A 26,134-nucleotide genomic window follows, 5' to 3' on the forward strand; every position below is an offset into this window, starting at 1 on the left:
CTCAGTGGATAGAACGTCGGACTGAGGACTGCAAGGTCCCTGGTTCGATTCTGGTCAAGGGCACATGCCTGGGTTGCAGGCCCGATTCTCATTAGTGGGCATGCAGGAGGCAGCAGATAAACGAATCTCTTTTATCATGGATGTTTCAAGGTAAATATAAAAATTATGAACAACAAATACATGTCTATCAATAAGTGAATCTAAAAATCAAGTGAATAAAAAATCTGATGAGCAGAATAAACTGGTGAATATAATAGAATCAGGGGCATAGAAAGGGAGTGGACTGACAATTCTCAGGGGGAAAGGGGTGTGGGAGGTGCGGGAAGAGCCTGGACAAAAAGCGTACACCTATGGATGAGGACAGTGGGGGGGGAGGTAAGGGCATGGGGTGGGGTAGGAACCGGGTAGAGGGGAGCTATGGGGGGAAAAAAGAGGAACAATTGTAATAATCTGAACAATAAAGATTTATTAAAAAACAACAACCGACTAGAGAGGAAAGGAGAGATAGAGAATTAGAAACATCGATGAGAGAGAAACATCGATCAGCTGCCTCCTGCACACCCCCCACTGGGGATGTGCCCGCAACCAAGGTACGTGCCCCTGACCAGAATCGAACCCGGAACCCTTCAGTCCGAAGGCCGACTCTCTATCCACTGAGCCAAACCGGTTTCGGCTCCACTTATATTTTAATACATAGAAAATTCAACTATAATTTCCATACCACATTTAAGTGAGTAAGCCAACATTCTCATTTCCGTTCAACCAAGAAAGACTTCATGGAGGATTAAAAATGGCGGCAGAGTAAGTGGATGCTGCATGGACAGGCTCCCAGAAACAAACTGGAATTACAACTAAAATACAGAAAAACTTCCTGAATAATCAATAGAAGACTCTCTGGAGAGAATCTTAATACACAAGGACCGAAAGTGGAGACCACACAGACTGGTAGGAGGGGCAGTGGTACAAAAGGGCTGGCCGAAAGCTCACAGATAGCAACTGAAGTCCCAGATAGATAGCTCAGCTGTAGGGAGGTTACCACTGAGAAATCTGGGATCTAATCGCCAAACTGGGCCCCCAGCAGAGAGCACCAAAACTGAGAAGGGTACCCACATAACATCTGGCTAAGAAAAGCAGGGGGGTTGCTGTCAACCAGAGAGCATCAGCTGGAAATTCAGGCACTCTCTTATCTTAAAGGGCCAACGCACAAAATTCCCTGTGAAGCTACCCACCTTGTGCTCCTGCAGAGAGAGAGCAGAGTGGACTGGAGCTGTGTAAGCAGAAGCCAGGACTGGGGACTCAGGGGTTAGAGCTAAGAAGGCAGACACCCCTGGTTTTCTGTCTGACTCATTCCATCACACAGTGGAGGACATCTTTCCCACACAGACATTTGCCTTGCCTGGGTAAAACAGTTGATCCGCCCTATTGGAAAACACCTTGCCCTGAGGCCACTTAAGTGACTAAAAGTAACAATTAGCTTCCAGGCAGAAGCAACTGCTTCAACCTGTTGAAAAAAACTCTCGCCACGCTGGGGGCAATTCAAGTGGAAATCCTATAGTCTGTAGGCAGAGGCTTTGAGTCTTTGCCTGATCTAATTAGTCAGAAACAGCTTTTGACACTGTCCTGCACTAGAGATTGAAAGGTGTAGAGGATCTACCTAATAGTCAAAAACCCTAACAGGCAGCCAAAATGAGGAGACAAAGAAACAATCTCCAAATGAAAGAACAAGAGAATTCTCCAGAAGAAATTAATGAAGCAGAGATAAGAAATTTATCTGAAACAGAGTTCAGAGTTATGATGGTAAAGATGCTCAACAGCATGAGAAAAGACATAGTAACTATGAAAACAGAAATAAAGAATGACATAGCACAAATAAAGAACATATTGGAAGGAATACACACCAGATTAGGGTAAACTGAGGATCAAATCAGTGAATTAAAAGACAGGGTTGAAAAAAAATTCCTCTATCAGAGAACAACAACTACAAAAAAATTAAAAAACAGGAGGACAGATTAAAGGAGCTGTGGGACAACGTGATAAGTAACAATTTTAGAATAGTAGGTGTGCCAGAAGAGGCAGAAAGGGAGAAAGGATAGAGGACGTGTTTGAAAAAATAATGGCAGAAAACTTCCTTAACTTGTTAAAGGAAAAAGTCACACAAGTTCAGGCAACACAGAGAACCCAAAGCACGAAGAACCCAAACAGGCCCATGCGCAGACACATAATAATTAAAATGTCAAAAATTAAAGACAAAGAGAGAATCTTAAAGGCAGCAAAAGAAAACTGTTAATTACAAAGGAGCTCCCATAAGGCTGACACCTGATTTCTCATCAGAAACTCTACAGGCCAGAAAGGAATGGCATGAAGTACTCAAGATAATGGAAAGCAAGGATCTGAGACCAAGATTACTATTATATCCAGTAAGGCTATCATTCAAAATAAAAGGTCAAATAAAGAGCTCCTGGACAAAAATGGGCTAAAGGAGTACGTCACCACCAAGACAGCATTACAAGAAATGCTAAAGGGATTGCTGTAATGAGAAAAAGTAAATACGGAGAGAAACCTAGGCATACAGAATTAAAATGGCAATAAATAAGTACCTATCAATAATAACCTTAAATGTAAATGGACTAAATGCTCCAATCAAAAGGCATAGGGTAGCTGAATGGATACAAAAACATGACCCAACTACATGCTGTCCAAAAGAGACCCACCTCAGAACAAAAGACACACATTTAGGATGAAAGTGAAGGGATGGAAAAAAAATTTCCATGCAAATGGGAAAGAAAAAAAAGCTGGAGTAGCAATACTCCTATGTGACAAAATAGACTTCAAATTGAAGGCCATCACAAGAGACAACAAAGGTCACTACATAATACTAAAGGGATCAATCCAACAAGAGGATATAACCCTGGTAAACACATATGCAGCAATATATGAGCACCTAAATATATTAAAAAAAAAAAAACTTCTAGAGGACTTGAATGGAGAGATCGACAACAATACAGTCATAGCAGGGGACTTTAACACCCCGCTGACTTCACTGGATAGTTCTTCCAGACAGAAACTTAACAAGGAAACAGAGACTCTAAAGGACACACTGAATCAGATGGATTTAATTGACATTTATAGAACATTTTACCCCAAAGCAGCAGAATATACCTTCTTCTCAAGTGCACATGGATCATTGACAAAGACAGACGAGGTTAGGATGCAAAACAAGTCTCTACAAGTTTAAGAAGATTGAAATCATATCAAGCCTCTTCTCAGATCACAGTGGAATGAAATTAGAAATCAACTACAATAAAAACACCCAAAAACATTCGAACACATGGAGGCTAAAGAGCATGTTATTAAACAATGAATAAGTTACCGAGATAAAAAAATAAATAAAATCTTTCCAGAAACAAATGAAAATGAACACAATAACCCCAAATCTCTCGGACACAGCAAAAGTAGTCCTAAAATGGAAGCTCATAGCACTACAGGCATACCTCAAAAAACAAGAAAAATCAACTATAAACTATTTAACCCTACAACTTAAAGGACCAGAAAGAGAACAACATGAAAAGCCCAGAGTAAGTAGAAGGAAGGAAATAATAAAGATTAGAGCAGAAATAAATGACATAGAGACTAAAAAAAAAAAAAATCATCAATGAAACCAAGAGCTGGTTCTTTGAAAGGATAAACAAAATTGATGAACCATTAGCCAGACTCATCAAAAAAAGAGAGAGAGAGAGAGAAGACCCAAATAAATAAAATCAGAAACGAAATTGGAGAAGTAACCACTGACACCACAGAAATACAAAGGATTGTAAGAAAATACTACGAACAACTATAATCCCACAAGCTGGACAATGTGGATGAAATGGACAAATTCCTACAAAAATACTATCATCCAAAATCATATGGAAGAATCAGAAAACCTGAATAGGCCAATTACAACTGATGAAATAGAAACAGTAATCAAAAAACTCCCCCCAAACAAAAGCCCAGGTCTGGACATCTTCACAGGGGAGTTTTATCAAACATTCAAAGAAGGACTAACACCTATACCCCTCAAATTATTTCAAGAAAATCAAAGAAGAAGGAATACTTCCAAACTCTTTTTATGAGGCCAGCACTATTCTAATTCCAAAACCAGAAAGATATTAAAAAGAAAGAGAATTACAGGCCAATATCCCTGATGAACATAGATGCTAAAAATACTAAACAAAATATTAGCAAATCGGATCCAGCAATATATTAAAAAGATCATACACCATGACCAAGTGGGATTTATTCCAGGGACATAAGGCTGATACAATATTCTCAAATCAATAAACATGATACATTACATAAACAAATTAAAAGACAAAAATCACATGATCATATCAATAGACACAGAAAAGCATTCGACAAAATCCAGTACCCATTTCTGATAAAAACTCTCAGCGAAGTGGGAATAGAGGAAGCATATCTCAATATGATAAAGGCCATATATGACAAACCTACAGTGAATATCAGACTCAATGGGCAAAACTAAAAGCATTTCCCCCAAGAACAGAAAAAAGACAGGGATGTCCACTTTCACCACTGTTATTCAACACAGTACTGGTAGTCCTAGCCACAGCAATCAGAAAAGAAGTAGAAATAAAAGGCATCAAAACTGGAAAGGAGGAAGTAAAACTCTCATTATTCGCAGATGACATGATATTGTACATAGAAATGTACACCAAATGTACATAGAAAAGACTCCACCAAAAAACTACTAGATTTTATAAAAGCATTTGGCAATGTAGCAGGATACAAAATCAACACCCAAAAATCGATGACTTTTTTAAAACCAACAATGAATTCTCTGAAAGAGAAACTAAACAAACAATCCCATTTAATACTGCAACAAAAAAATTAAGATACTTAGGAATAAACTTAACCAAGGAGGCAAAAACTACAGGACATTGAAAAAAGAGATAGAAAATATAAACAAGTGGAAGAATATATCATGTTCATGGATTGGTAGAATCAACATCATTAAAATGTCCATACTACCCAAGGCAATCTACAGATTCAATGCAAACCCTATTAAAATACCAACGATATATTTCACAGAGCTAGAACAATACTCCAAAAATTTATATGGAATCAAAAAAGACCCTGAATAACTGCAGCAATCTTGAGCAACAACACAGAGGTTTAATGGTAGTTCAACATTAACTTTGGGTCGGATTACCATAAAATTTCATTTTTTTAATATATTTTATTGATTTTTTACAGAGAGGGAGAGGGAGAGAGAGTCAGAAACACTGATGAGAGAGAAACATCAATCAGCTGCCTCCTGCACACCCCGCACTGGGGATGTGCCCACAACCAAGGTACATGCCCTTGACCGGAATCAAACCTGGGACCCTTGAGTCTGCAGACCGATGCTCTATCCACTGAGCCAAACTGGCCAGGGCAAATTTTTTTTTACATTACATACTAAGGTTAACAAAATTATTTATTTTAGACTAGAGGCCCATTGCAGGAAGATTCCTGCAAGAATAGGGCTTCCTCAAGCCTATTCCTGCAAGAATAGGGCTTCTTGCAGCCAAAGCGAAGCAGAGAAGGTGGGCTTCGCTCCTGTCTCCGCTGCCTCGGCTCCACTCCTGTCTCTGCCACTTCACTCCCTTCTTCAGCACTTGGCTTCCTTCTATGGTGTCAGTCTTTGCTCCACTCCGGTGTATGCAAATTAACCACCATATTTGTTGGGTCAATTTGCATACTCACTGATTGGATGGTGGGCGTAGTGGAGGGATGGTCAATTTGCATGTTTCTCTTTTATTAGTGTAGATTAGGTGTGACAAGATTTAAGGACATGGTACTTTGCTTTCAGTTCTTTAAAGTATAGCAGCTTATAGTAGTTCAACTTATGATTTTTTCAGCTTTGCAATGATGCAAAAGCAATACATATTCAGTAGAAACTGTACTTTGAAATTTCAATTTTTATCTTTTCCTGCTATATGCTGTATGATACTCTCTTGTGATTCTGGGCCACTACAGTGAGCCACTGCTCCCAGTCAGCCACATGATCACAAGGGTAAGCAACCAGTAGTTTACAGTGTACTGTGTTGCTAGCTGTTTTGGATATTGTGTTTTGTGTTTTCGCATCCCAGCATGTCTACAGAAATGCCCATGTGAGTCTCCTGATTCTGGTGAGGAGGAGAAGGAGGCAGCAATTGCTCTTGAAATGAAATTCAAGATAATTGCCCAACTATAGGCTAATGTAAGTGTTCTGAGCACATTTACTAGTAAAGTAGGCTAGGCTAAGCTATGATGTTTGGTAGGTTAGGTGTATTAAATGCATTTCAGCCGAAACCGGTTTGGCTCAGTGGATAGAGTGTTGGCCTGCGGACTGAAGGGTCTCAGGTTCGATTCCGGTCAAGGGCATGTACCTTGGTTGCGGGCACATCCCCAGTAGTGGGTGTGCAAGAGGCAGCTGATCGATGTTTCTCTCTCATCGATGTTTCTAACTCTCTATCCCTCTCTCTTCCTCTCTGTAAAAAATCAATAAAATATATATTTTAATAAATAAATAAATAAATAAATAAATAAATAAATGCATTTCAATTTAGAATATTTTTCAATTTATGATGGGTTTATCAGGATGTACTAGTAACTCCATTATAAATTGGGGAGCATGTATATGTGAATTAATAGCGGAAGTGTTTGGCTAATTCTTGGGGGGGGGATTATGAAAGCAGAATCAATGACTCATAGAAAGAACAAATTTTAAGTCTGCATTGTATCAATGATTACTATGTAAGTGGTTAGAAAGACTGCTCTTAATTCACATCTGCAATAATTAACTCTATCACTCTTTACTTTCTTATTTATAAAACTAGAGGCACGATGCACGAAATTCGTGCAAGGGGCTTGACCCTCACAGCCCCAGCCACCTCGGCCCTGGCAGCAGCCCCGGCTGCCTCGAGGCCCCGCCCCCTGCCCACTGGTCGTTCCGGAAGATTGTTCTGTCATCTGGTCTCTCTCTCTCTTTCTCCTTTCCTCTCTGAAATTAATAAAAATATATTTTTAAAAATTATGTTTTGGTATTAATTACCTCAACTAACACAGTATTTTTATTTGCTGGGGTGTTTTTGTTTGATTTTTGGGCTATAACAGTCACAACTAAAAACCTACTATGTTGCAGGTTCTATGATAAATCTTGAAAACACATCCCTGCCCTCAAGGAGCATAGTTTAGTAAGTGATATAAACATGTACAATATAACATAATACAATAATGAATAGACAAAGCAGAAGAGAGAAGACAATCAGAGAAAGTCAGGGAAGGTTTCACAGGGCATCCAAATTGGCTTTTAAGGGAGAAAAGAAATTTGATAGTAAGACTTAAAGGTCATTTCCTTATATGAAACTCTAGGAAAGACAAATTTAATCTAACGTGATAAAAGGTAGACCAGTGGTTGCTTAAACCAGAGATGGGGGAGATTGATTGAGGTGCATGTATACAAGAAGTGATAGAAATGTTCAGAATTACTGTTTATAGTGAAGGTTACCTGAGTATATACATTTGTTAAAGCTCATCAAATCATAAACTTAAAATACATGCATTTTATCATATATCATTTATACTTCAGTAAAGTTAAAAAATGTTTAAAGGACTGGGGAAACTGGACTTTTGTGTGGCAAAAATTCTTCTATATTCCTATTACAAAGTAGTTATGGGTATTCTGTGAGGAGGAAAATGTTTTCTCTAAATAAACAGAGTTTAAAACTCCAGCACTGTTTCTTATTTTAGACCTCTCTTAAAGAAGTAATGGGCAAAAAATGTAGAGCTCAGCAGAGTTCCAACAGAACAGGCTATTTCAAAGTTTATATAACATTGCTAAAAAAAGCATTTTCCTAATACAAATTTCCATTTATAATGTAATTATTGAATGTGGGGGTAAACGACTACTAGCTGAGGAGTTGATGAATTCTTTTTAGCTAGCTTTGTGATTCACATCTTTGGGATTATTTAAGCTTTAAAATAAGAAGGCTTGTTTCTCTATGATTTCTTTCATTTTCAAGATTCAATTATTCTTAAAAGGTTGAAATCTCTACATAGAGTTATCTAAATGAAATCCCTACGGTAAATCCCACACATTGAAATTGAGACATTAAAACAAGTTCTGTAAAATACACTAGTATCAGAAGTATTTTATGCAACTTTTGAGATTGGTCATTTGAGCTTCTTAGTCAAATTTATTATCTTCTTAATTAAATTCCAATTTACTTATATCTGTTATTTATTACCTGATCACCATTTCTTTTAAAATTTCTAGTGCTACATATATTACTATGCTACATATATCACTCCTTTGCTTTGCAAATGAAGAAATTGAGGGTTATAGAGATTAAATACCTTGCTCAAAATATCATCTTTCAAAGAAAAAACTATTAGATAAGTGTACATTAAATGATTTTTTAAGTAAAAAGTTTTAGAAAGTATGTATATATGAATGGATGAATATTGATACAAATATAGAAATATTTTTTCTGGAAGAATACTCAACAGAAAGTTAGTAATACTACCTTTAGAGAGAATGCCTAGGATGGACAGAGGTAGTTTTTCTATTTTTACTTTCTGTAGCACTAAAAAATTTCCGACATGAACATTTGTTAAATCTACTGTTTAAAAACTATATTCTTCAGTTGCACTGATGGTTTATATTTTCCTTCTATTTTCTATATTTAAGAAAAAAAAAGTAATATTTGGCTTTTTAAATTTTCTTCTTTTTTTAAACAATATGCCAGTGGTTTAATTGTTAATTTAGTTGCTTAAAGCACAAAGAACAAAGGTCATAGGCTTGATTAATTACATTTGCAAAGAATAAAAATAGCCCTTAGTCACAGAATGCATTTTTAACTTTAAAAAGTCATCTGGCAAACTCGAGCTGCTGATCACAAGGATGAATCAGGTACGTGCATATGGCTGACTCAATACAAAACATTAATACTGGAAAATAACTCTAAGTAATATCTTACTGACAGAGGGTAAGAGAGTAGGCAGCAGAATTATTCATCTCTAACTAAATAATTCATTTTCATATTCATCAATTCAATGCACTTCTGAACAGAATATAAACAAGACCTTAACTGTAAGAGAAAATACAGACCCTGTACTTTCAGAAAAGCCAAAAAGTATACATCACAAAACTTGCTATTTTGTAAAATAATACTAGTATATTTCTTATTAGTATACCATATAGACATCAAATAAAAATATACATTTATATACCTGTAACGTCTTCTGGATCTGATACAACAATATGTGCATTTAGTTCTTGTAGCTTGTGATGTAGTTCTTCTAATTTTTTATTTGACTTTTTCAAAATGTTGTCCACATAAGCCAAACTTTTTTTATCTGTTGTGACTTTCCTCAGATTTTCAGCTCCTTCTTTGATTTTCAGTTCTTTCCTTATTTCTCTCTTGATTCGATCCTTGATATCATCCAATTTCTGTTGCACCATCGTATCCGAAAAGTCTAATTTTTGAACAGCACTCACGTTCTCAGAAAATGGAAGACTTCGGGAATCTCCCTATAGAAAAAAATAAACATACACATGTGAGGGTTTAGGAAAGTTAGCTGCGCAGAAAAATGCACAGCATAAGAATAAACTATATGTAAAGCAATCCTTTATTAAGTATATTACATTCAATTCTTTCTTAATAAGCAACAGACTACTTATTTAACTTTATTATAATCATACAAAATCCTAAGTTCAAAAACTGCTCCCTCAACTAAGTAGCATTACCTGACAAATTTATATTAAAATAAATACAACATATCTACACACAAAGGTTGTGTAAAAATATTTAGATTTTTGATATCTTTGATTCCAAGATAGATCCAGTGCCCAAACTCTGATTCTTGGGTATGTTATTTAACCTATCAAAAACTTGGTTTAATTCTCTGTAAAATCCTATCTAATAAAGAGGGAATATGCAAATTGACCATCACACCGTCAAAGATGGCAGCGCCCACAGTGGAGGCGGGGTTTCCGTAACACAAGATGGCTGCGCCCACAGCAAAGGTGGGGGGATTCCATAACAAATGATGGCTGCACCCACAGTGGAGGCCGAGTTCCCTTAATGAGCCTTAAGGAGCAATCAGCAGGGACCTGAGGCTGCATGGTGCTGGCTGGGGCACAGTACCCAAGCCTGCGCCCCCCCACCCAGTGGGGCTTGACGGGATCACAGGCCACGCCCCCCACCCCAGCATCAGGCTGGGGGACCTCAGGCTGCATCCCCTACCCCCGGCGTCAGGCTGGGGTACCTCAGGCTGCAACCCCCGCCCTGGTGTCAGGCCAGGGAACCTCAGGCTGCACTCCCTGCCCGGCAGGGCTTGATGGGGGACCTGAGGCCGCACTACCCACCCCGGTAGGGCTTGACAGGGAACTGAGGCTGTGCCCCCCCACCAGGTGGGGCTTGACGGAGGCCCTGAGTCTACACCCCCCCACCCGGCAGGGCTTGATAGGGGACCTAAGGCTGCGCCCCCGACCCGGCGGGGCTTGACGGGGGCTCTGAGGCTGTGCCCCCCACCCAGCGGGGCTTGATGGGGGTGGGGCCGGCCGGGTCTGGGTCTCACACTATTTTGAGGTGCCGCGGGGACTTGACTCTGAGTCCCGAGTGCGCCACAGACTCTGACAGGAGGAAGATTTTCATATACATTTTCCTAATTTTCTTTCATCTCTGACACTTCTATTATAGAGAAAGGGCAAATAGCAATATTAAAATATTTCCTCTAATTAATCCTTTTTGAATGTGCACGAATTTTGTGCACTGGGTCACTAGTATAAATAATAATACTGGCCACCTTTCAGAGATATTGTGATAATTCAAAATATTATGTGATGCTCCATACATAATTCTTAGTCCATTGTAGTCACTTAATAAGTAAATATTATTAAGTTCCATCCTATCTAATAAAAGGGTAATATGCAAATTAACAGTCACTCCGTCACAAACGTGGCGGCGCCCATAGCCACAAGATGGCGGCGCCCAGTCCTCTCAGCCCTGCCAGAGTCCCCCAGTCCCAGGGGGCAGCTGCTGAGAGAAGGCAGCAGGAGCGGCCTGGCGGAATGCTTGCTTCGTCGCCGCAGCGACAAGGCAAGCGTTCCGCGCCCGGCCACGGATGGGCCTCTGGCAAGGCCGGGGCACGGCAGCAGGCGCGGAGAGGCCAGGCCCCGCAGAGAGCTACTGGTACACGAATTCATGCGCAGAGCTACTAGTAGTAAGATAAAATTCCATTTAATCTTCTATGAGAACACTCTAAAAAATAAACTAACATTGGCAAAAATAAAATAAAATTATATCCTTTTGACAACTTTTTAATGAATTAAGGCTTGGAAAGGCTATATTCATAACTCTATTTATATATTTCATGGCTAATTATCCCAACTGTTAATTTGGTTGACCTGCTACAAAAACATCATCACTATAAAATATATCTAAATTATGTCCTATTGACAGAAGCTAAGAAAATACCTTGTACCAGTTATTTATATTAAACTGAAAATCAGGTTGCACATATAATCTATATCTAAAAAAATCAAATTTACATTTAGTTATTTGGGCATCATTCAATATTTTATACTCCATTACTATAATACTCTTGGTTTTAAAATTGAGAAATAGGGAGAAACCAAGATGGCAGCATAGGTAAACACCTAAAGTGCTGCCTTGCACAACAATTTCAAAACTACAACTAAAGGACAAAACGGACATCATCCAGAACCACAGGAAGGCTGGCTGAGTGGAAATTCTGCAACTAGAAGGAAAGAGAAAAGTCTCTGCACACTGAGACTCACAGGAGCTGCGGAAGGCAGAGGTACGGAGGCGCGGCGCGGAGAGGGCTGGCAACTGAGTACGCGACTGGCTTTCTCAAGTGGGAGGGAGACAAAAGCTCCCGACTGCTCTGAACTCCATTTCCGGGTGAGACTCTGGGGACCCAGACTCATACGAGGACAAACTGGACTGTCTGGCAGTGGGCAAAACTCGAGGGCGGCTTTCTCTCAGAGGTGCTTGCAGCGATTACCGCGGGACACTGAGAACCAGGGGCCTCTTAGGGCAGGGCTGACGAGAAGCCATTGCTGTATGCTCTGCCCTAAGATCCCGCCCCACGAAGCCATAGCTGTTTGCTCCACCCTGAGATTCCGCCCCTCCTAAGCTGTGCACAAAGGCTTTTACATATGAATGACCTGGTCCTTTGAATTTTAAACTTACCTAACAAACTGCATCTGAGTCAGTGAGACCCAGAACATCCAAAAGAAGGCCCAAGGCCCCGCAGCAGCTTGCATTGCTTCACAGCTGGGCCTCATCTGGGCACCTCCAAAACCCAAACAAAGAATAGAAATCTGCAGATCTCTCCGTAGCTCCTGCTGGGTGGCTTCAGGCAAAGGCTAAATTAAAATTAGCACCTCCTTGGAGATCCAAGAGCCAGTGTACCCAGGAGTCAGAATGGGACCATCCAGATTACAACTCCTCAGATCCATAAGGGACACACTCAAGGGGCAGACTCAGTGAGCACCAAACCCCCACTGAATCAAGTCTTGCCTCATAAGGGTGTCTTCAGAACAGAAGTTCTCCCATCATAGACACAGCTGATTCTCACAGCCAACTGGCATGGAGGTCAATTCCTCACAGTGATACCAACAACAATCAAGGCTTAACTACAACAAGACTGCACACACAGCCCACAAAGGGGTGCACCAATAGTGTCCACCTCAGGTGATTGGGGAGGCTGAGCCACTGGGCCCTATAGGACACCTAGCACACAAAGCCACTTTATCAACACAAGGAAGCAGCCAAAATGCGGAGACAAAGAAACAGGTCACAAATGACAGAAGTGGAGGAAAGCAAACTATTGGATATAGAGTTCAAAACCACAGTTATAAGGTTTTTCAAGAATCTTCTAGAAACCACCGATAAATTTATTGAGACCCTCGAGGATATGTATCTCCATATGATATGTGTCTCCAGCACATATCATGTATGTTAATTTACATTAAAGAAGTATTGTGCTGTGGAGAAAGAGATTGAACTATTTTTACCTCTTAAATTGACAACAATCCTGCTGTAAGCCAAAGCCTTTATAGAAATTAAAAGTACGTTAACAGAAACTTAAAAAATTTCCCTTTGACCCAGTAATTCTAATTCTAGCTATATAACATAAGAAAATAATTATAAATTGATTACTATATAGACTGGCCAATTAAATAAATTTTAAATTAATAAATATTATGTGTAAGATACTGTGCTGGGCAGAAACAGACTCCTTCATAAAGCTTACAAATAGGAGGGCTTTAAATCAACTTATAGGAAAGTGAAAGTTCAGGATTCATAACAAAAGAATTGCAAACAGTCTAGAGAATAAGGAAAGGCTTCTCTTATTTATGCCCTTTATTATTCCATAGCCCTATATATGCTGTTATGTTTATACAGTTTTATTTCAAAATATGTTTAAAGTAAGAATGGGTGGGTGAGACTGGGAAGGAAAGAGATTAATTATCTCCAGGTAAGAGAATTAAAAGAAACTTTCATTTTGTTCTTCAAAAGTATTCTGTATTTTCTCAATTTTTCTTCTTAGCAATGAACATACACTGCCTGTTCAATAAGGAGGAAAAATATTATTTAAAATAAACCAAAGTAACTTTCATTTTATTTCAATTTTGGCAAATGTAGAAACATAATGACATCTTATAACCTACAGTATATTTGCTATTTAACTTAGGTTATTTTGAATCAATACAGTTCTACTGCAAGGTATGAGACTACACATTATGTGCCAGTCAAGTATTTCAAATACACAAATGTGTTAATATGTATTGGTTAAGTACAACTATTTTTATTTTATAAAATAAAATTTTGATCTATACACTAAAACATAAATGGACATTTTCAATTTATTAATATTAACAAACTCACAGTGAAGAAAAATACTAACATGAGAACAGGATTGGATTAAAAAAAAACACAAAAGAAAACAAGTCTGTCACTTATGACCCAGTACTTCATTTAGGGAGCAAGAGGAAAGGATGTTTACTCCTCAATGGCCAAGTTCCCAAAGAAGTGAAAAGGCTGTTACTTTCTCTATATGATAGAAATATAAAACAGTCTGACCTGATAAATGCCAGGAAATGTAAGAGAAACCATAAAAACTCACTGGGTACAGTGAGATTCACATACAGTTTTAGCTAGAAGAAATTTCAAAGATTATGTCACCTAACTCCCTTGATTTTAATTTTGAGGAAAACAGGTTGAAAGCAGCTAAGCAACTTGCCTCAGGTCACAAAGAAAAGTCAGTAACTTTTAGTATACTAATTTCCTGATTCCTAGTTTAATGCTATTTTACTCAACGGTGCCTTCTTAGGATCTTTGTAGTATCCATTTCCCTATACTTGAATTAAACCTTGACCTAATTAAGATATACATTAATTAATGGATCTTATGTGCCTTAAGGCAGGGATATTGGCAGGACATGGTTCTTCTTACTCTCTAACTTTGCTCTAATCCAATCTTTTGTGTCTCCGGGGAAAATGTTCTCAATCAGAAAGCAAGAAGCCAGTTCTAACACCAGCTCTTTATCATTAGCCATGCAACCCAAGAATATAATCCCTTCTTTCTGCACCGGTTTGCTCATCTGCAAGAAAAAAAGAAGGCAATAACTACCTATCAATAATAACCATAAATGTAAATGGATTAAATTCTCCATTCAAAAGCCATAGGGCAGCTGAATGGATAAGAACACAAGACCCATATAAATACTGTCTACAAGAGACTCACCTCAGAACAAAAGATTCACACAGACTGAAAGTGAAGGGACGGAAAAATATATTCCATGAAAATGGAAAAAAAAAAAAAAAAGCTGGGGTAGCAATAGTCATAAAAATAGTTCAGTCTCTCCACAGCACAAAATATACGTCAAAACAAAGACTATAAAAAGAGACAAAGAAGGCCACTACATAATACTAAAAGGAATTGATACAACAAGAAAATATAATCCTTGTAAACGTATATGAACACAATATAGAAGGACAAAGATATATTTAAAAAACTCTTGGTGGACTTTATGGGAGAGATAGATAGCAATACAGTCATAGTAGAGAACTTCCAACATCCCCACTGACATCACTGGATAGATCCAGACCAAAAAATCAACAAGGAAACAGACACACTAGATCTGATGGCTTTGACTGATATATACAGAACATTTCATCCCAAAGGGGCAGAATATACATGGAATATACTCAAAGATAGACAACATGTTAGTACACAAAAGAAGTCTTAATACATTCAAGACTGAAATCATATCAAGCATCTACTCAAATCACAATGGCATGAAACTAGAAATCAACGAAAATAAATAAACTCCAAGACATTAAAAAAACAGGAAGCCTAAATAGCATGTTATTAAAACAATGAATGGGTTAGCAATGAGATCAATAAAGAAATAAAAAACTTCCTGGAAACAAATGAAAATGAACATACAACAACCCAAAATCTATGGGACATAATGAAAGCAGTCCTGAGAGGGAAGTGCGTAGCATTACGGGTCTACGTCAAAAAAAACACAAAACAAAACAAGAAAAAGCTCAAATAAATAATCTAATCCTACAACTAAAAGAATTAGAAAGGGAACAACAGGAAAAGCCCAGAGGAAGTAGAAGGAAGGAAATAATAAAGGTCAAAGTGGGAAAAAATGACATAGAGACTAAAAAACAAACAAACAAAAGATCAATAAAACCAAGAGCTGGTTCTTTGAAAAGATCATCAAGATTGATAAATTTTTAGCCAGACTCATCAAGAAACAAAGAGAACCCAAATGAATAAATAAAAACAGAAATAAAAGAGGCAAAGTAACAATGGACACCACAGAAATACAAAGGACTGTAAGAAAATACTATGAACAACTATATGCCAACAAATTGGAAAACGGGTGAATGGACAAATTCCTAGAAACATACACTTTTCAAAACTCAATCAGGAAGAATCAGAAAACCTAAGTAGGCCAATAACAACTAATGAAATTGAAACAGTAATAAAAAAAATAAAAAAAATAAAAAAACCTCTGAGCAAACAAAAGTCCTAAACCTGATGGCTTCACAGGCGAGTTTTACCAAACATTCAAAGAACTAACATCTATCCTCCTCAAACTATTCCAAGTAATTCAAGAGGAAGGAAGACTTCCAAACTCTTTCTACAAGGCCAGCATTATTCTAATTCTAAAACCAGATAAAGACACCATAAAGAAAGAAAATTACTGGCCAATATCCCTGATGAACATAGATGCTAAAATACCCCTGAAAGATTATTAGCAAATGGGATCCAGCAATACATTAAAAAGATCATACACCATAACCAAGTGGGATTTATTCCAGGATACAAGGCTGATACAATATTCACAAATTAATAAGCGTGATTCATTACATTAAAAAAGGATAAAAATCACATGATCATATAAAGAGAAGCAGAAAAAACATTTGACAAAATCCAACACCCATTTATGATAAAGGGGGAATAGAGGGAACATTCCTCAAGATAATAATAAAGGCCATATATGAAAACCAAGAGCCAACATCATACTCAATGGGGAAAAACTAAAAGTGTTTCCCTTAAGATAGCAAATGAGACAGGATATCTGCTTTCACCACTCTTATTCAACATAGTACTCAAAGTCCTAGTCACAGCAATCAGACAAGAAAAAATAAAAGGCATCCAATTGGAAAGGAGGAAGTAAAACTGTCATTATTCACATATGACATGATATTGTATATAAAAAAAACTCTAAATACTCCACTAAAAAACTGCTAGATTTAATAAATGGATTGGGCAAAGTAGCAGGATACAAAATTAACATCTAAAAACTGATGGCATTTTTATACACCAATAATGAACTCTCAGAAAGAGAACTAAAAAACAATCCCATTTACCATTGCAACAACAACAAAGATATTTAGGAATAAACTTAACCAAGGAGATAAAAGACCTGTACTCAGAAAACTATAGGACATTGAAAAAAGAAATAAGAGGAAGATATAAAGCAGTGTAAATATATATTGTGTTCATGGATTGGAAGAATTAATATCATTAAAAAATCTACCCAAAGCAATCTATATATTCAATACAATCCCTATTAAAATACCAACAGCACATTTCATAGATCTAGAACAAATATTCAAAAACTTTATATGAAAAAAGACAGAACCCGAATAGCCTCAGCAATTTGGAGAAAGACAAAGTTGTAGGGATCACAATACTGAAATCAAACTATACTACAAAGCCACTGTAATCAAAACAGCCTGGTACTGGCACAAGAACAGGCATATCCTACCTAATAAAAAGGTAATATGCAAATTGACCGTACCATCGACTCACCCACAAGCCACGCCCACAAGTCACACCCACCACCCAATCAGAGCAAGTATGCAAATTAACCCAACCAAGATGGCTACAGCCACAGAGAGCAAGGTTTCCCAGGTAACAGAGCAAGCCAAGCTTTCTGCGAGCTGTTGCAGGCCTAAGCCTCCACTCAAGCTACAAAGTTTCAATTATAGAAGGTAAACAAATTCAAACAGAATGGCGGCAGAACGGAGCTTGAGAGAGCAAGCCAGGGTTGCCGGTGGCAACAGGGGAAGCAAAGCTTTCCGCACACCCTGTCTGGGCCCAGCCTCCGCTTAAGGCTACAAAGTTTCAATTATAGAAGGTGAATTAACTGCCACAGAAATGGCTGCCGGCCGAGGAGGGAGCAGCAGGCTTGGCTCCACTCCAGGCTACAAAGTTTCAATTGTAGAAGGAAAATAAATTCCAGATACCAGGGCCTCCGCTTGGGTTGCCAGGGGGCATGGCTGGCCTGCAAACCACCACAGGCCCCTCGCTCAGGCTGCCCCACGCCCCAAGGGAACCTCCACCCTGATCTGGGACACCCTTCAGGGCAAACCAGCTGGCCCCCACCCCTGCACCAGGCCTCTATCCTATCTAATAAAAGAGTAATATGCAGATTGACCATCACTCCAACACAATATGTCTGCCCCCATGTGGTCAAAGATCCTGCCCCCATGTGGACACAAGATGGCCACCACAAGATGGCCAGCAGGAGAGGGCAGTTGGGAGGCACCAGGCCTGCAAGGGAGGGCAGTTGAGAGGGACCAAGCCTGCAAGGGAGGGCAGTTGAGAGGGACCAGGCTTGCAAGGGAGGGCAGTTGGAGGTGATCAACCCTGCAGGAGAGGGCAGTTAGGGGTGACCAGGCCAGCAGAGGACGGAAGTTGGGGGCAAACAGGCTGGCAGGGGAGCAGTTAAGCATCAACCAGGCTGGCAGCGGAGTGGTTAGGGGGTGATCAGGCTGGCAGGCAGAAGCGGTTAGGGGCAATCAGGAAGGCAGGCAGGCAAGTAGTTGGGAGCCAGCAGTCCTGGATTGTGAGTGGGATCGGGCCTAAACGGGCAGTCGGACATCCCTCCAGGGGTCCCAGATTGGAGAGGGTACAGGCTGGGCTGAGGGACAACCCACCTCCGTGCACGAATTTCGTGCACCGGGCTTCTAGTAGACAAATGAAACAGAACAGAGTCCCTAGAGATTGACCCCCACCATTATGGTCAATTAATATTTGACAAAGGAGGCAAAAGCAAACAGTGGAGTAAAGATAGTCTCTTCAATGTATGGCATTGGGAAAATTGGACAGGTACATGCAAAAAAATGAAACTAGACCACCAACTTACACCAAATTCAAGAATAAACTCAAATTGGATAAAAGACTTAAATGTAGGTGGTGATACCATAAAAATCCTAGAAGAAAACATAGGCAGTAATATCTCAGACATCTCACGTAGCAGTATTTTCGCTGATACATCTCCTAGGGCTAGAGAAACAAAGGAAAAAGTAAACAAATGGCACTTCAGCAAACTAAAAAGCTTCTGTGCAGCAAAAGAAACCATTAACAAAATGAAACGGGAACCCATTGTATGGGAGAACATATTTGCCAATGATACATCTGATAAGGGGTTAATTTCCAAAATATATAAAAAAAAACTCAACACCAAGAAGACAAAAAATCCAATAAAAAAGTGAATAAAGGACCTGAATAGACACTTCTCCAAAGAGGATACACAGATGGCCAACAGATATATGAAAAAATGCTCAATGTCACTAATCATCCGAGAGATGCAAATTAAAGCTACAATGAGGTATCACTTCACACCTGCCAGAATGGCTCTATCAATAAATCAACAAACAAGTGCTGGTGAGGATGTGGAGAAAAGGGAACCCTAGTACACTGATTGTGGAAATGCAGACTGGTGCAGCCACTGTAAAAATAGTATGGAGTTTCCTAAAAAAAAATTAACCAATTAACTGCCACGATATTTTGAATGTAATTTAAAAAGGTCTGCTGCTTGTGTCTATAGACGCTTATGGAGTACAAATGGTTAAAAATGGAATTGTCTTTTGACCCAGGGATCTCACTTCTGGGAATATATCTTAAAAATTCTGAAAAACCAATCAGAAAGAATATATGCACCCTTATGTTCACAGCATTATTTACAATGGCTAAGATATGGAAAAAGACCTAGTGCCCATTAGTAGATGAGTGGATAAAAAAAAAGCCGTGGTACATTTACACCATGGAATATTATCTACCTGTAAAAAAGAAGAATCTCCTACCCTTTGTGGCAGCATAGATGGACCTAGAGATTATTATGCTAAGCGAAATAAGCCAGACAAAGACAAATACCAAATGACCTCATTTACATGTGGAATCTAATAAGTCACACATGCTTATTGTAATACCCAAAGAAACTACCTAAAAAAACTGGTGACATACTAAAAAACATTATAAATAAATCAACATGGAATCCTAAAAAAGTTCAAGTAGCCCACAGGTAGGCAAGAAAAGGGAAAGAGTCGGAAGAAACAAAGTAAACAAGTAATAATCTAACAGATTTAAGCCCTTATATATTAATAATTATTTTAAATGTTAATGGCCTAAATATAAAAATTAAAAACAAACTGGCACAGTGGATTGAAAAAATATGACCTAACTAAGTATTTGCTATCCATAAGATCCTGACTTTGAATATCATGGCATAGATAGATCGAAAGGAAAAGGTTATGCTATATAAACATTAATAAAAAATCTTATATAATAGAGGAATATGCAAATTGTCCGTTACTACGTAACCGATTGCAGTAGGCTGCCTGTGCATGCGTGGCGGGGCAATGCTCTGGAGACAGGGCGGAAGTGGGGAGGTGCCAGGAGGAGGTGGGACCATCCCATGGCGAGGACGACGGGGGTGAGAGCACATAGCGTTCCCCTCACCAGTCCTTCGCCACCCACCGCGCGCACTCAGAGCGCCCCGCCGCTCACCTGCCAGGGGAAGGAGCACAGCACAGCAGGCGGGAGGCTTCCATGCTCTCCTGCCGAAACCGGTTTGGCTCAGTGGATAGAGCGTCGGTCTGCGGACTGGAAGGTCCCAGGTTCGATTCCGGTCAAGGGCATGTACATTGGTTGCGGGCACATCCCCCGGTGGGGGGTGTGCAGGAGGCAGCTGGTCGATGTCTCTCTCTCATTGATGTTTCTAGCTCTCTATCCCTCTCCCTTCCTCTCTGTGAAAAATCAATAAAATATTTTAAAAAAAAGAAATAATTTCTGATGTGGAAATAATAAATGCCAGATTTCATATAGTAGTTGAGGGTAGATAATGGGGGGAAGAAATGCCAGAGAGAGGTATCCAAGGAGGCTTTATTCAATTACATTGGTAATGTTTCTTTAGCCGCATGGTGAATACAATGAGTAGCATTTTATTACTCTCTGTGTACCTTTTGGTATACCTATAATCCTATAATATACCTATAAAAGGCTAATATGCAAATCGACCAAACCACAGAATGACCGGTCACTATGAAACGCACTGACCACCAGGGGGCAGATGCTCAACGCAGGAGCTGCCCCCTGGTAGTCAGTGAGCTCCCACAGGGGGAGCACTGCTCAGCCAGAAGCCGGGCTCACGGCTGGCGAGCGCAGTGGCGGTGGCAGGAGCCTCTCCCACCTCCGCAGCAGTGCTAATGAAGTATAACTGCCCTCAGTTAAACATCCCCCAAGGGCTTCTGGACTGCGAGAGGGCGCAGGCCAGGCTGAGGGACAAACCCCCCCGCCACGAGTGCATGAATTTTGTGCACTGGGTCTCTAGTTATATAATAAAATGACAAAGGAATGATTTTAAAAAAATGTTTTTAAAGGAGAGAACTACCTAATAGTAAAGACACTGGATTTCATTATTGGGGAAGTAGTTGTGAAGGCTGTAGAATTCCTAGGTCATCTAATGTACGTAAGGCTTCTATCTGGAATTTCACACTACAGGTGAAGGTGATGGCCTCTCAACCTCTTAAGATTGCTTTACTCTGAGAATACATTTTCTTGAAAACATGTTAAGAATTTTTTAATTGAAATGCCATGTTCCTGGGTATATTTCAATATATAAGGAATATTAATTATATATTTAAATTTACACAAGCTTATCATTCACTAAAAATTAAAGTTTCTTGGTTATTACTTAAATACATTTTAGTAATGTCGCATTCATTTTTTCTCATATTGTTCAGCTAGTTTCCACAAATATTAACATAGAAGAATAAAGAAATTAAAATGGCAGAAATGTATTAACATTAAAGTGAAATTTGCATTTGGTGTCTTAAATGGATTCTGACTTACCAGTACAACCTTAAATTAAAATACTTTACATTTTATGATATGTTAATATAATGTTTTTAATAATTTTTACAAACCCTGGTTATTATCATTCTGAAGGAATCATCCAGGTTACACTCTTAATTCAAAATATGGTATTCTTAATTCTCATGACAAATTTTTATAATAGTATGTAATAATCATATTTGCAAGTACATTCCTCCTACAAAAGTGATATTCCATGAAGTACTATGAAAACACATGGGAAGGGGTAGGGGTAGCCTACAACAGTCAGATCAGATATAAATGATAATTCAGTTTTAAGTACACAAAAGTATATCTACTTAATATAACTTGTTTGAAAACTATAGGTCAAGTTAATTTGAAAAACATGATTTTTTAAATCCATAAAATATTACTTATATATGTAAAACAAATAATTTTACACCAATAATGTGTCACAAAAACTTGCTCATCTTAGAATTATAAAAGCTTAAGAGAAAGAAGTAGGCTAAAACTAATTCCTCCACATTGCAATAAAATTACATAAAATACAGTTCCTTCCTCCTCAGTTGATTGCCATTCCTCAAACCTCATTTTACTCCTATAGGAAATTTGTGAAGAATTCTACTTACTGACCAATACTGGGTGGGGCAAAGGTAGACTTATAGTAGTTCGTATAGAAAAAGACATGCAACTTATGATTATTACAATAGTTTTATTAACTGTTTCACCTAGTCACAACTGTAAACCTACCTTTGCCCCACCCTGTATAAATGATCACATTTCTATTTACAACTGTACAGTGTCTTAGAAACATTCTAAAAGAATTCTTATTAAAATGCATTGTATATAATTTAAACACTTTGTGAATATGTAATTAATTTTTTCAGCCCAATCATATCTACATTTGATATTACTAAAATTACTATTGGTAAAAAAGATATCTCAAAGAAAAAATATAATTAAAAACTATATCGGTTTTAATATAAGGCATGTAAAAATCTCAGGCTCTCACATGCTTCCAACACAGAAACATATTTCACAACCAAAATATCTAGAATGATTAAGCTAAGATGGGATATTAAAGGTGACGGAGAGGAGAGGGGAGGGAAAAGGAGAAAGAGGGAAAGAGAAGGAAGAAAAAGAGAAAGAGATTATGAATAAGAAAACCTAAGTCGCTGGCTTGCTATAAGGTCCATAGCAAATTTTTAAAGTGTGTTTCAGTTGTTTTTTCTAAAATAGTGATTGGTTCTAATTTTAACTCAAAGTTTACATTACGTCCATTTTGAATCCAATAAACAACTTTAGTTTATATGCTTGGGATTGTACGCTTTTCTTCCTTCATTATCCTAGTTCAACAGTTCTCAAAATGTGATCTAAGGGCTCCTGAAAGTCCCAATATCCTATCTAATAATAGAGTAACATGTAAATTACCATCACTCCGCTATGCCCACGATTGGGCGGCGGGAGGCTGGGGGGCGGGACTCGGGGTGGCCTATCCGGCCATTGAGAGGCACGGATCCGCTGCCACTAAGGGGGGCTACCCTGCTGTTGAGAGGCGCAGGGGGCGGGACTCCCGCCCCCTGCGCCTCTCAACGGCCAGATCCGCGGCCGCTGAGGGAGCCTGCCGCTGACACCCAGCTGCGCCTCTCAATAGCAGGGTAGCCAGGTGTCCGCGGCAACCCCCTCAGCGGCCGTTGAGAGGTGCAGGGGCGGGACTCCCGCCTCTCAACAGCAGGGTAGCCCCCCTCAGCGGCCGCGGACCATCAAAAGCGGGGGAGCTGGGTGCCTGTCTGCTCTGGCACCAGGCCTTTCAGAAGCCTCCGCCGAGCCAGAGGCTTCTGAAAGGCCTGGTGCACCAGCAGACAGGCACCCAGCTCCACCGCAAAAAGCGAAAGCGTGTAGGGGACCCTACACGTGCATGATTCAATCATGCACTGGGCCTCTAGTTCTTGTATAATTGCACAGTGTCCATCTTCCCCTCCATATTTTAAATTTAATCACTGTTAAATATTTTGATCATTATTATATGATTGGGCCTAGCACTATGAATATAGAAGGTGCCAGTAAATATTTGTTGAATGAAAGGAGAAAGAGCTGCTCAAAGTTGACATACTGAGTGAAAAGTAATACCCGTGAGAAAAAGTAGAAAAAAAAATCATACTAACTACTAAAGCTATTTGGTACAGGAATGAGTACAACATACTTCAAGAAAAAGTCAAATTTTCTGTGTGTATATTATGTAAATCAGGCAGCAAAATGAGGCTCACATTGCATGAATGTAATTTCCAAAAACAATGTTAAAAATCAATGTTTTATATGATTAAAGGATTAAGACTAATTTATTTGGGAAAATATACTTCATTCCCCATTGATAAGCATTAAAATGATTGAATATATAATAAAACAAAACTACATTTTAATCACAATTTAGAACTGGTTGTTTTGAAATATGACTTGTTATTGTATCACACTGTATCAGGTCACATACTACAAAATGAAGAACCAACTTTTCCCCTGGTATAAATAGCACCCCAAAAGAAGACAAATAGTCACATAAGATTTTCAGCTATCTTATACTTTACTACCAAATGAAATAAAGTGTATAAAATGATGTCCCATTATGGGTGGGGTTAGATAAAAATCTACAGAGAACCAGTTAATACCCATAACTAGTTTCCTTATTTCTACTCACATTAACACAAGAACTACAGGTTAGACAGGCTGAACCACAAAAACCATAGTTAGAGGAAAACAGGTAGGCTATCACTGTAGATCTACAGAATGTCGCTAAGGCATTATGTATCAAGGAAACACAATAATAAATAATTGAGTCCCCCCTCTCCCCCAGGTTAACAACTAGCATTAGTGTTTGTCATGATACTGAATGTAACCAAAGAGCAGTTTTGTTCCCACATACTATTTAATACTGTCTAATAGGTTGGCTTTTCCCCAAACACACAAATAAGTAAAAATTCATCAAAAAAGAAAAAGAACAATTACAGACCCAAGTATCTTAGTAATTCAAATATGAATTGTACATGGATTACTTTTGCCATTGTCTAGAGAACTCTGGGATAAAAAAATGTGAAATATTGGAGTTGTTTTCCCTCAATATTTTGGTTAGAAAAATACAATCAAGTAATTAATAGAAAAATAATTCAGAATGGTACAATAAACAAATGAAAATATACCAACTGTGTTATAATGAGGGAGATGCAAATAAAATAATGAGATACTTTTCATGCCAAAATAAACTATTTCTCTCCTAGGAATTTATCTAAGAATAATGGAAGCATAAATTCATTAAAAAAGAAATCCAAACTTTGAAAAACCCAAACCTTTCAACATGAATATTCATGGAAGCTTTATTTGTAATACATAAAAAACTGGCAAAAACTCAAATATCCACAAACAGGCAGATGGATAAACAAACTGTGGTTTATCCATACGATGGAATATTACTCAACAATAATAAGGAGCAAACTATTGATCTGTCCAACAGCATGATGGAATCTCAAAACCACTAGGTAGAGTAAAAGAAGCTATCTATAATAATCTATAATAATAAAAGTATAATATGCAAATTGACCAATCGACCGAACAGCAGAATGACCATCTGGATGACCTTCCTGACAACCATGCCATGACACGCACTGGCGCCAGGCCAGCCAACGCGGGTGCGATGCCATTGGTTGGGGGGCCCGCCATCGCCCCATGATGAGCCCACAGAGGGAGGCCCAGGCCACCCTCAGCAGGGCGATCAATGGGGGGGATCCGAGATCAATTGCCCCACAGAGGGAGCGATGGGGTGGGGGGGGGGGGTGTTCCGCAATCACCCCAAAGAGGGAGGCCCAGGCTACCCACTCAGGCGGCGCTGCGGTGGGTGGGCGGGGCCTCCCTCTGCTAGGTGATTGATTGTGGAGCCCCATGATCAATCGCCCCAAAGAGGGAGGCCCAGACTACCTGGCCAGCAACACTGTGGTGGGTATGTGGGGCCGGCCAGCGATTGCCCCGCAGAGGGAGGCCCAGGCCAGCCAAGCGATAGCACCCTACGCCTGTCGCCTGCAGAGGGAGGTGACCGGTGGTGGGGGAGGGGGAGCAGCACCACACAGATGGCAAGCAGTGGCTGTGGCAGGGGCAGGGCCTGCTGCCGGAAGCCAGGGGAAGGAAAGCCCCGATAGACCCTGATCGCCAGCCAGGCCTAGGGACCCTACCCGAGGGGTCCTGGATTGGAGAGGCTACAGACCAGGCTGAGGGACATCCGCCCTGTGCATGAATTTCATGCACCGGGCCTCTAGTGCTATATAATAAAGAGCTAATATGCAAATGGTTGTCATGCCCTCACACCGGGGCCGCGGGACCTGAGGCCACGCAGGGGGATCTGAGGCCACGCCCCCCCACCCGGGGACCTGAGGCCGGGCCAGGGGACCTGA

At 39.4% G+C, this 26,134-nt stretch overlaps 1 protein-coding gene across 1 annotated transcript in view; it reads right to left on the reverse strand.

Annotated features, from left to right (window-relative positions):
* PKN2 (protein kinase N2) overlaps positions 1–26,134 on the reverse strand; it is a 142,098-nt gene that overhangs the window by 94,022 nt on the left and 21,942 nt on the right. Inside the window, exon 2 of the mRNA XM_079777089.1 lies at positions 9,256–9,556. Within this exon, the coding sequence (XP_079633215.1) occupies positions 9,256–9,556 (301 nt within the window). The remainder of the gene's footprint in view (positions 1–9,255; positions 9,557–26,134) is intronic.

Source organism: Cnephaeus nilssonii (genome assembly GCF_951640355.1).
Source record: "Cnephaeus nilssonii genome assembly, chromosome: 7".
In the NCBI taxonomy this organism is placed as follows: domain Eukaryota; kingdom Metazoa; phylum Chordata; class Mammalia; order Chiroptera; family Vespertilionidae; genus Cnephaeus; species Cnephaeus nilssonii.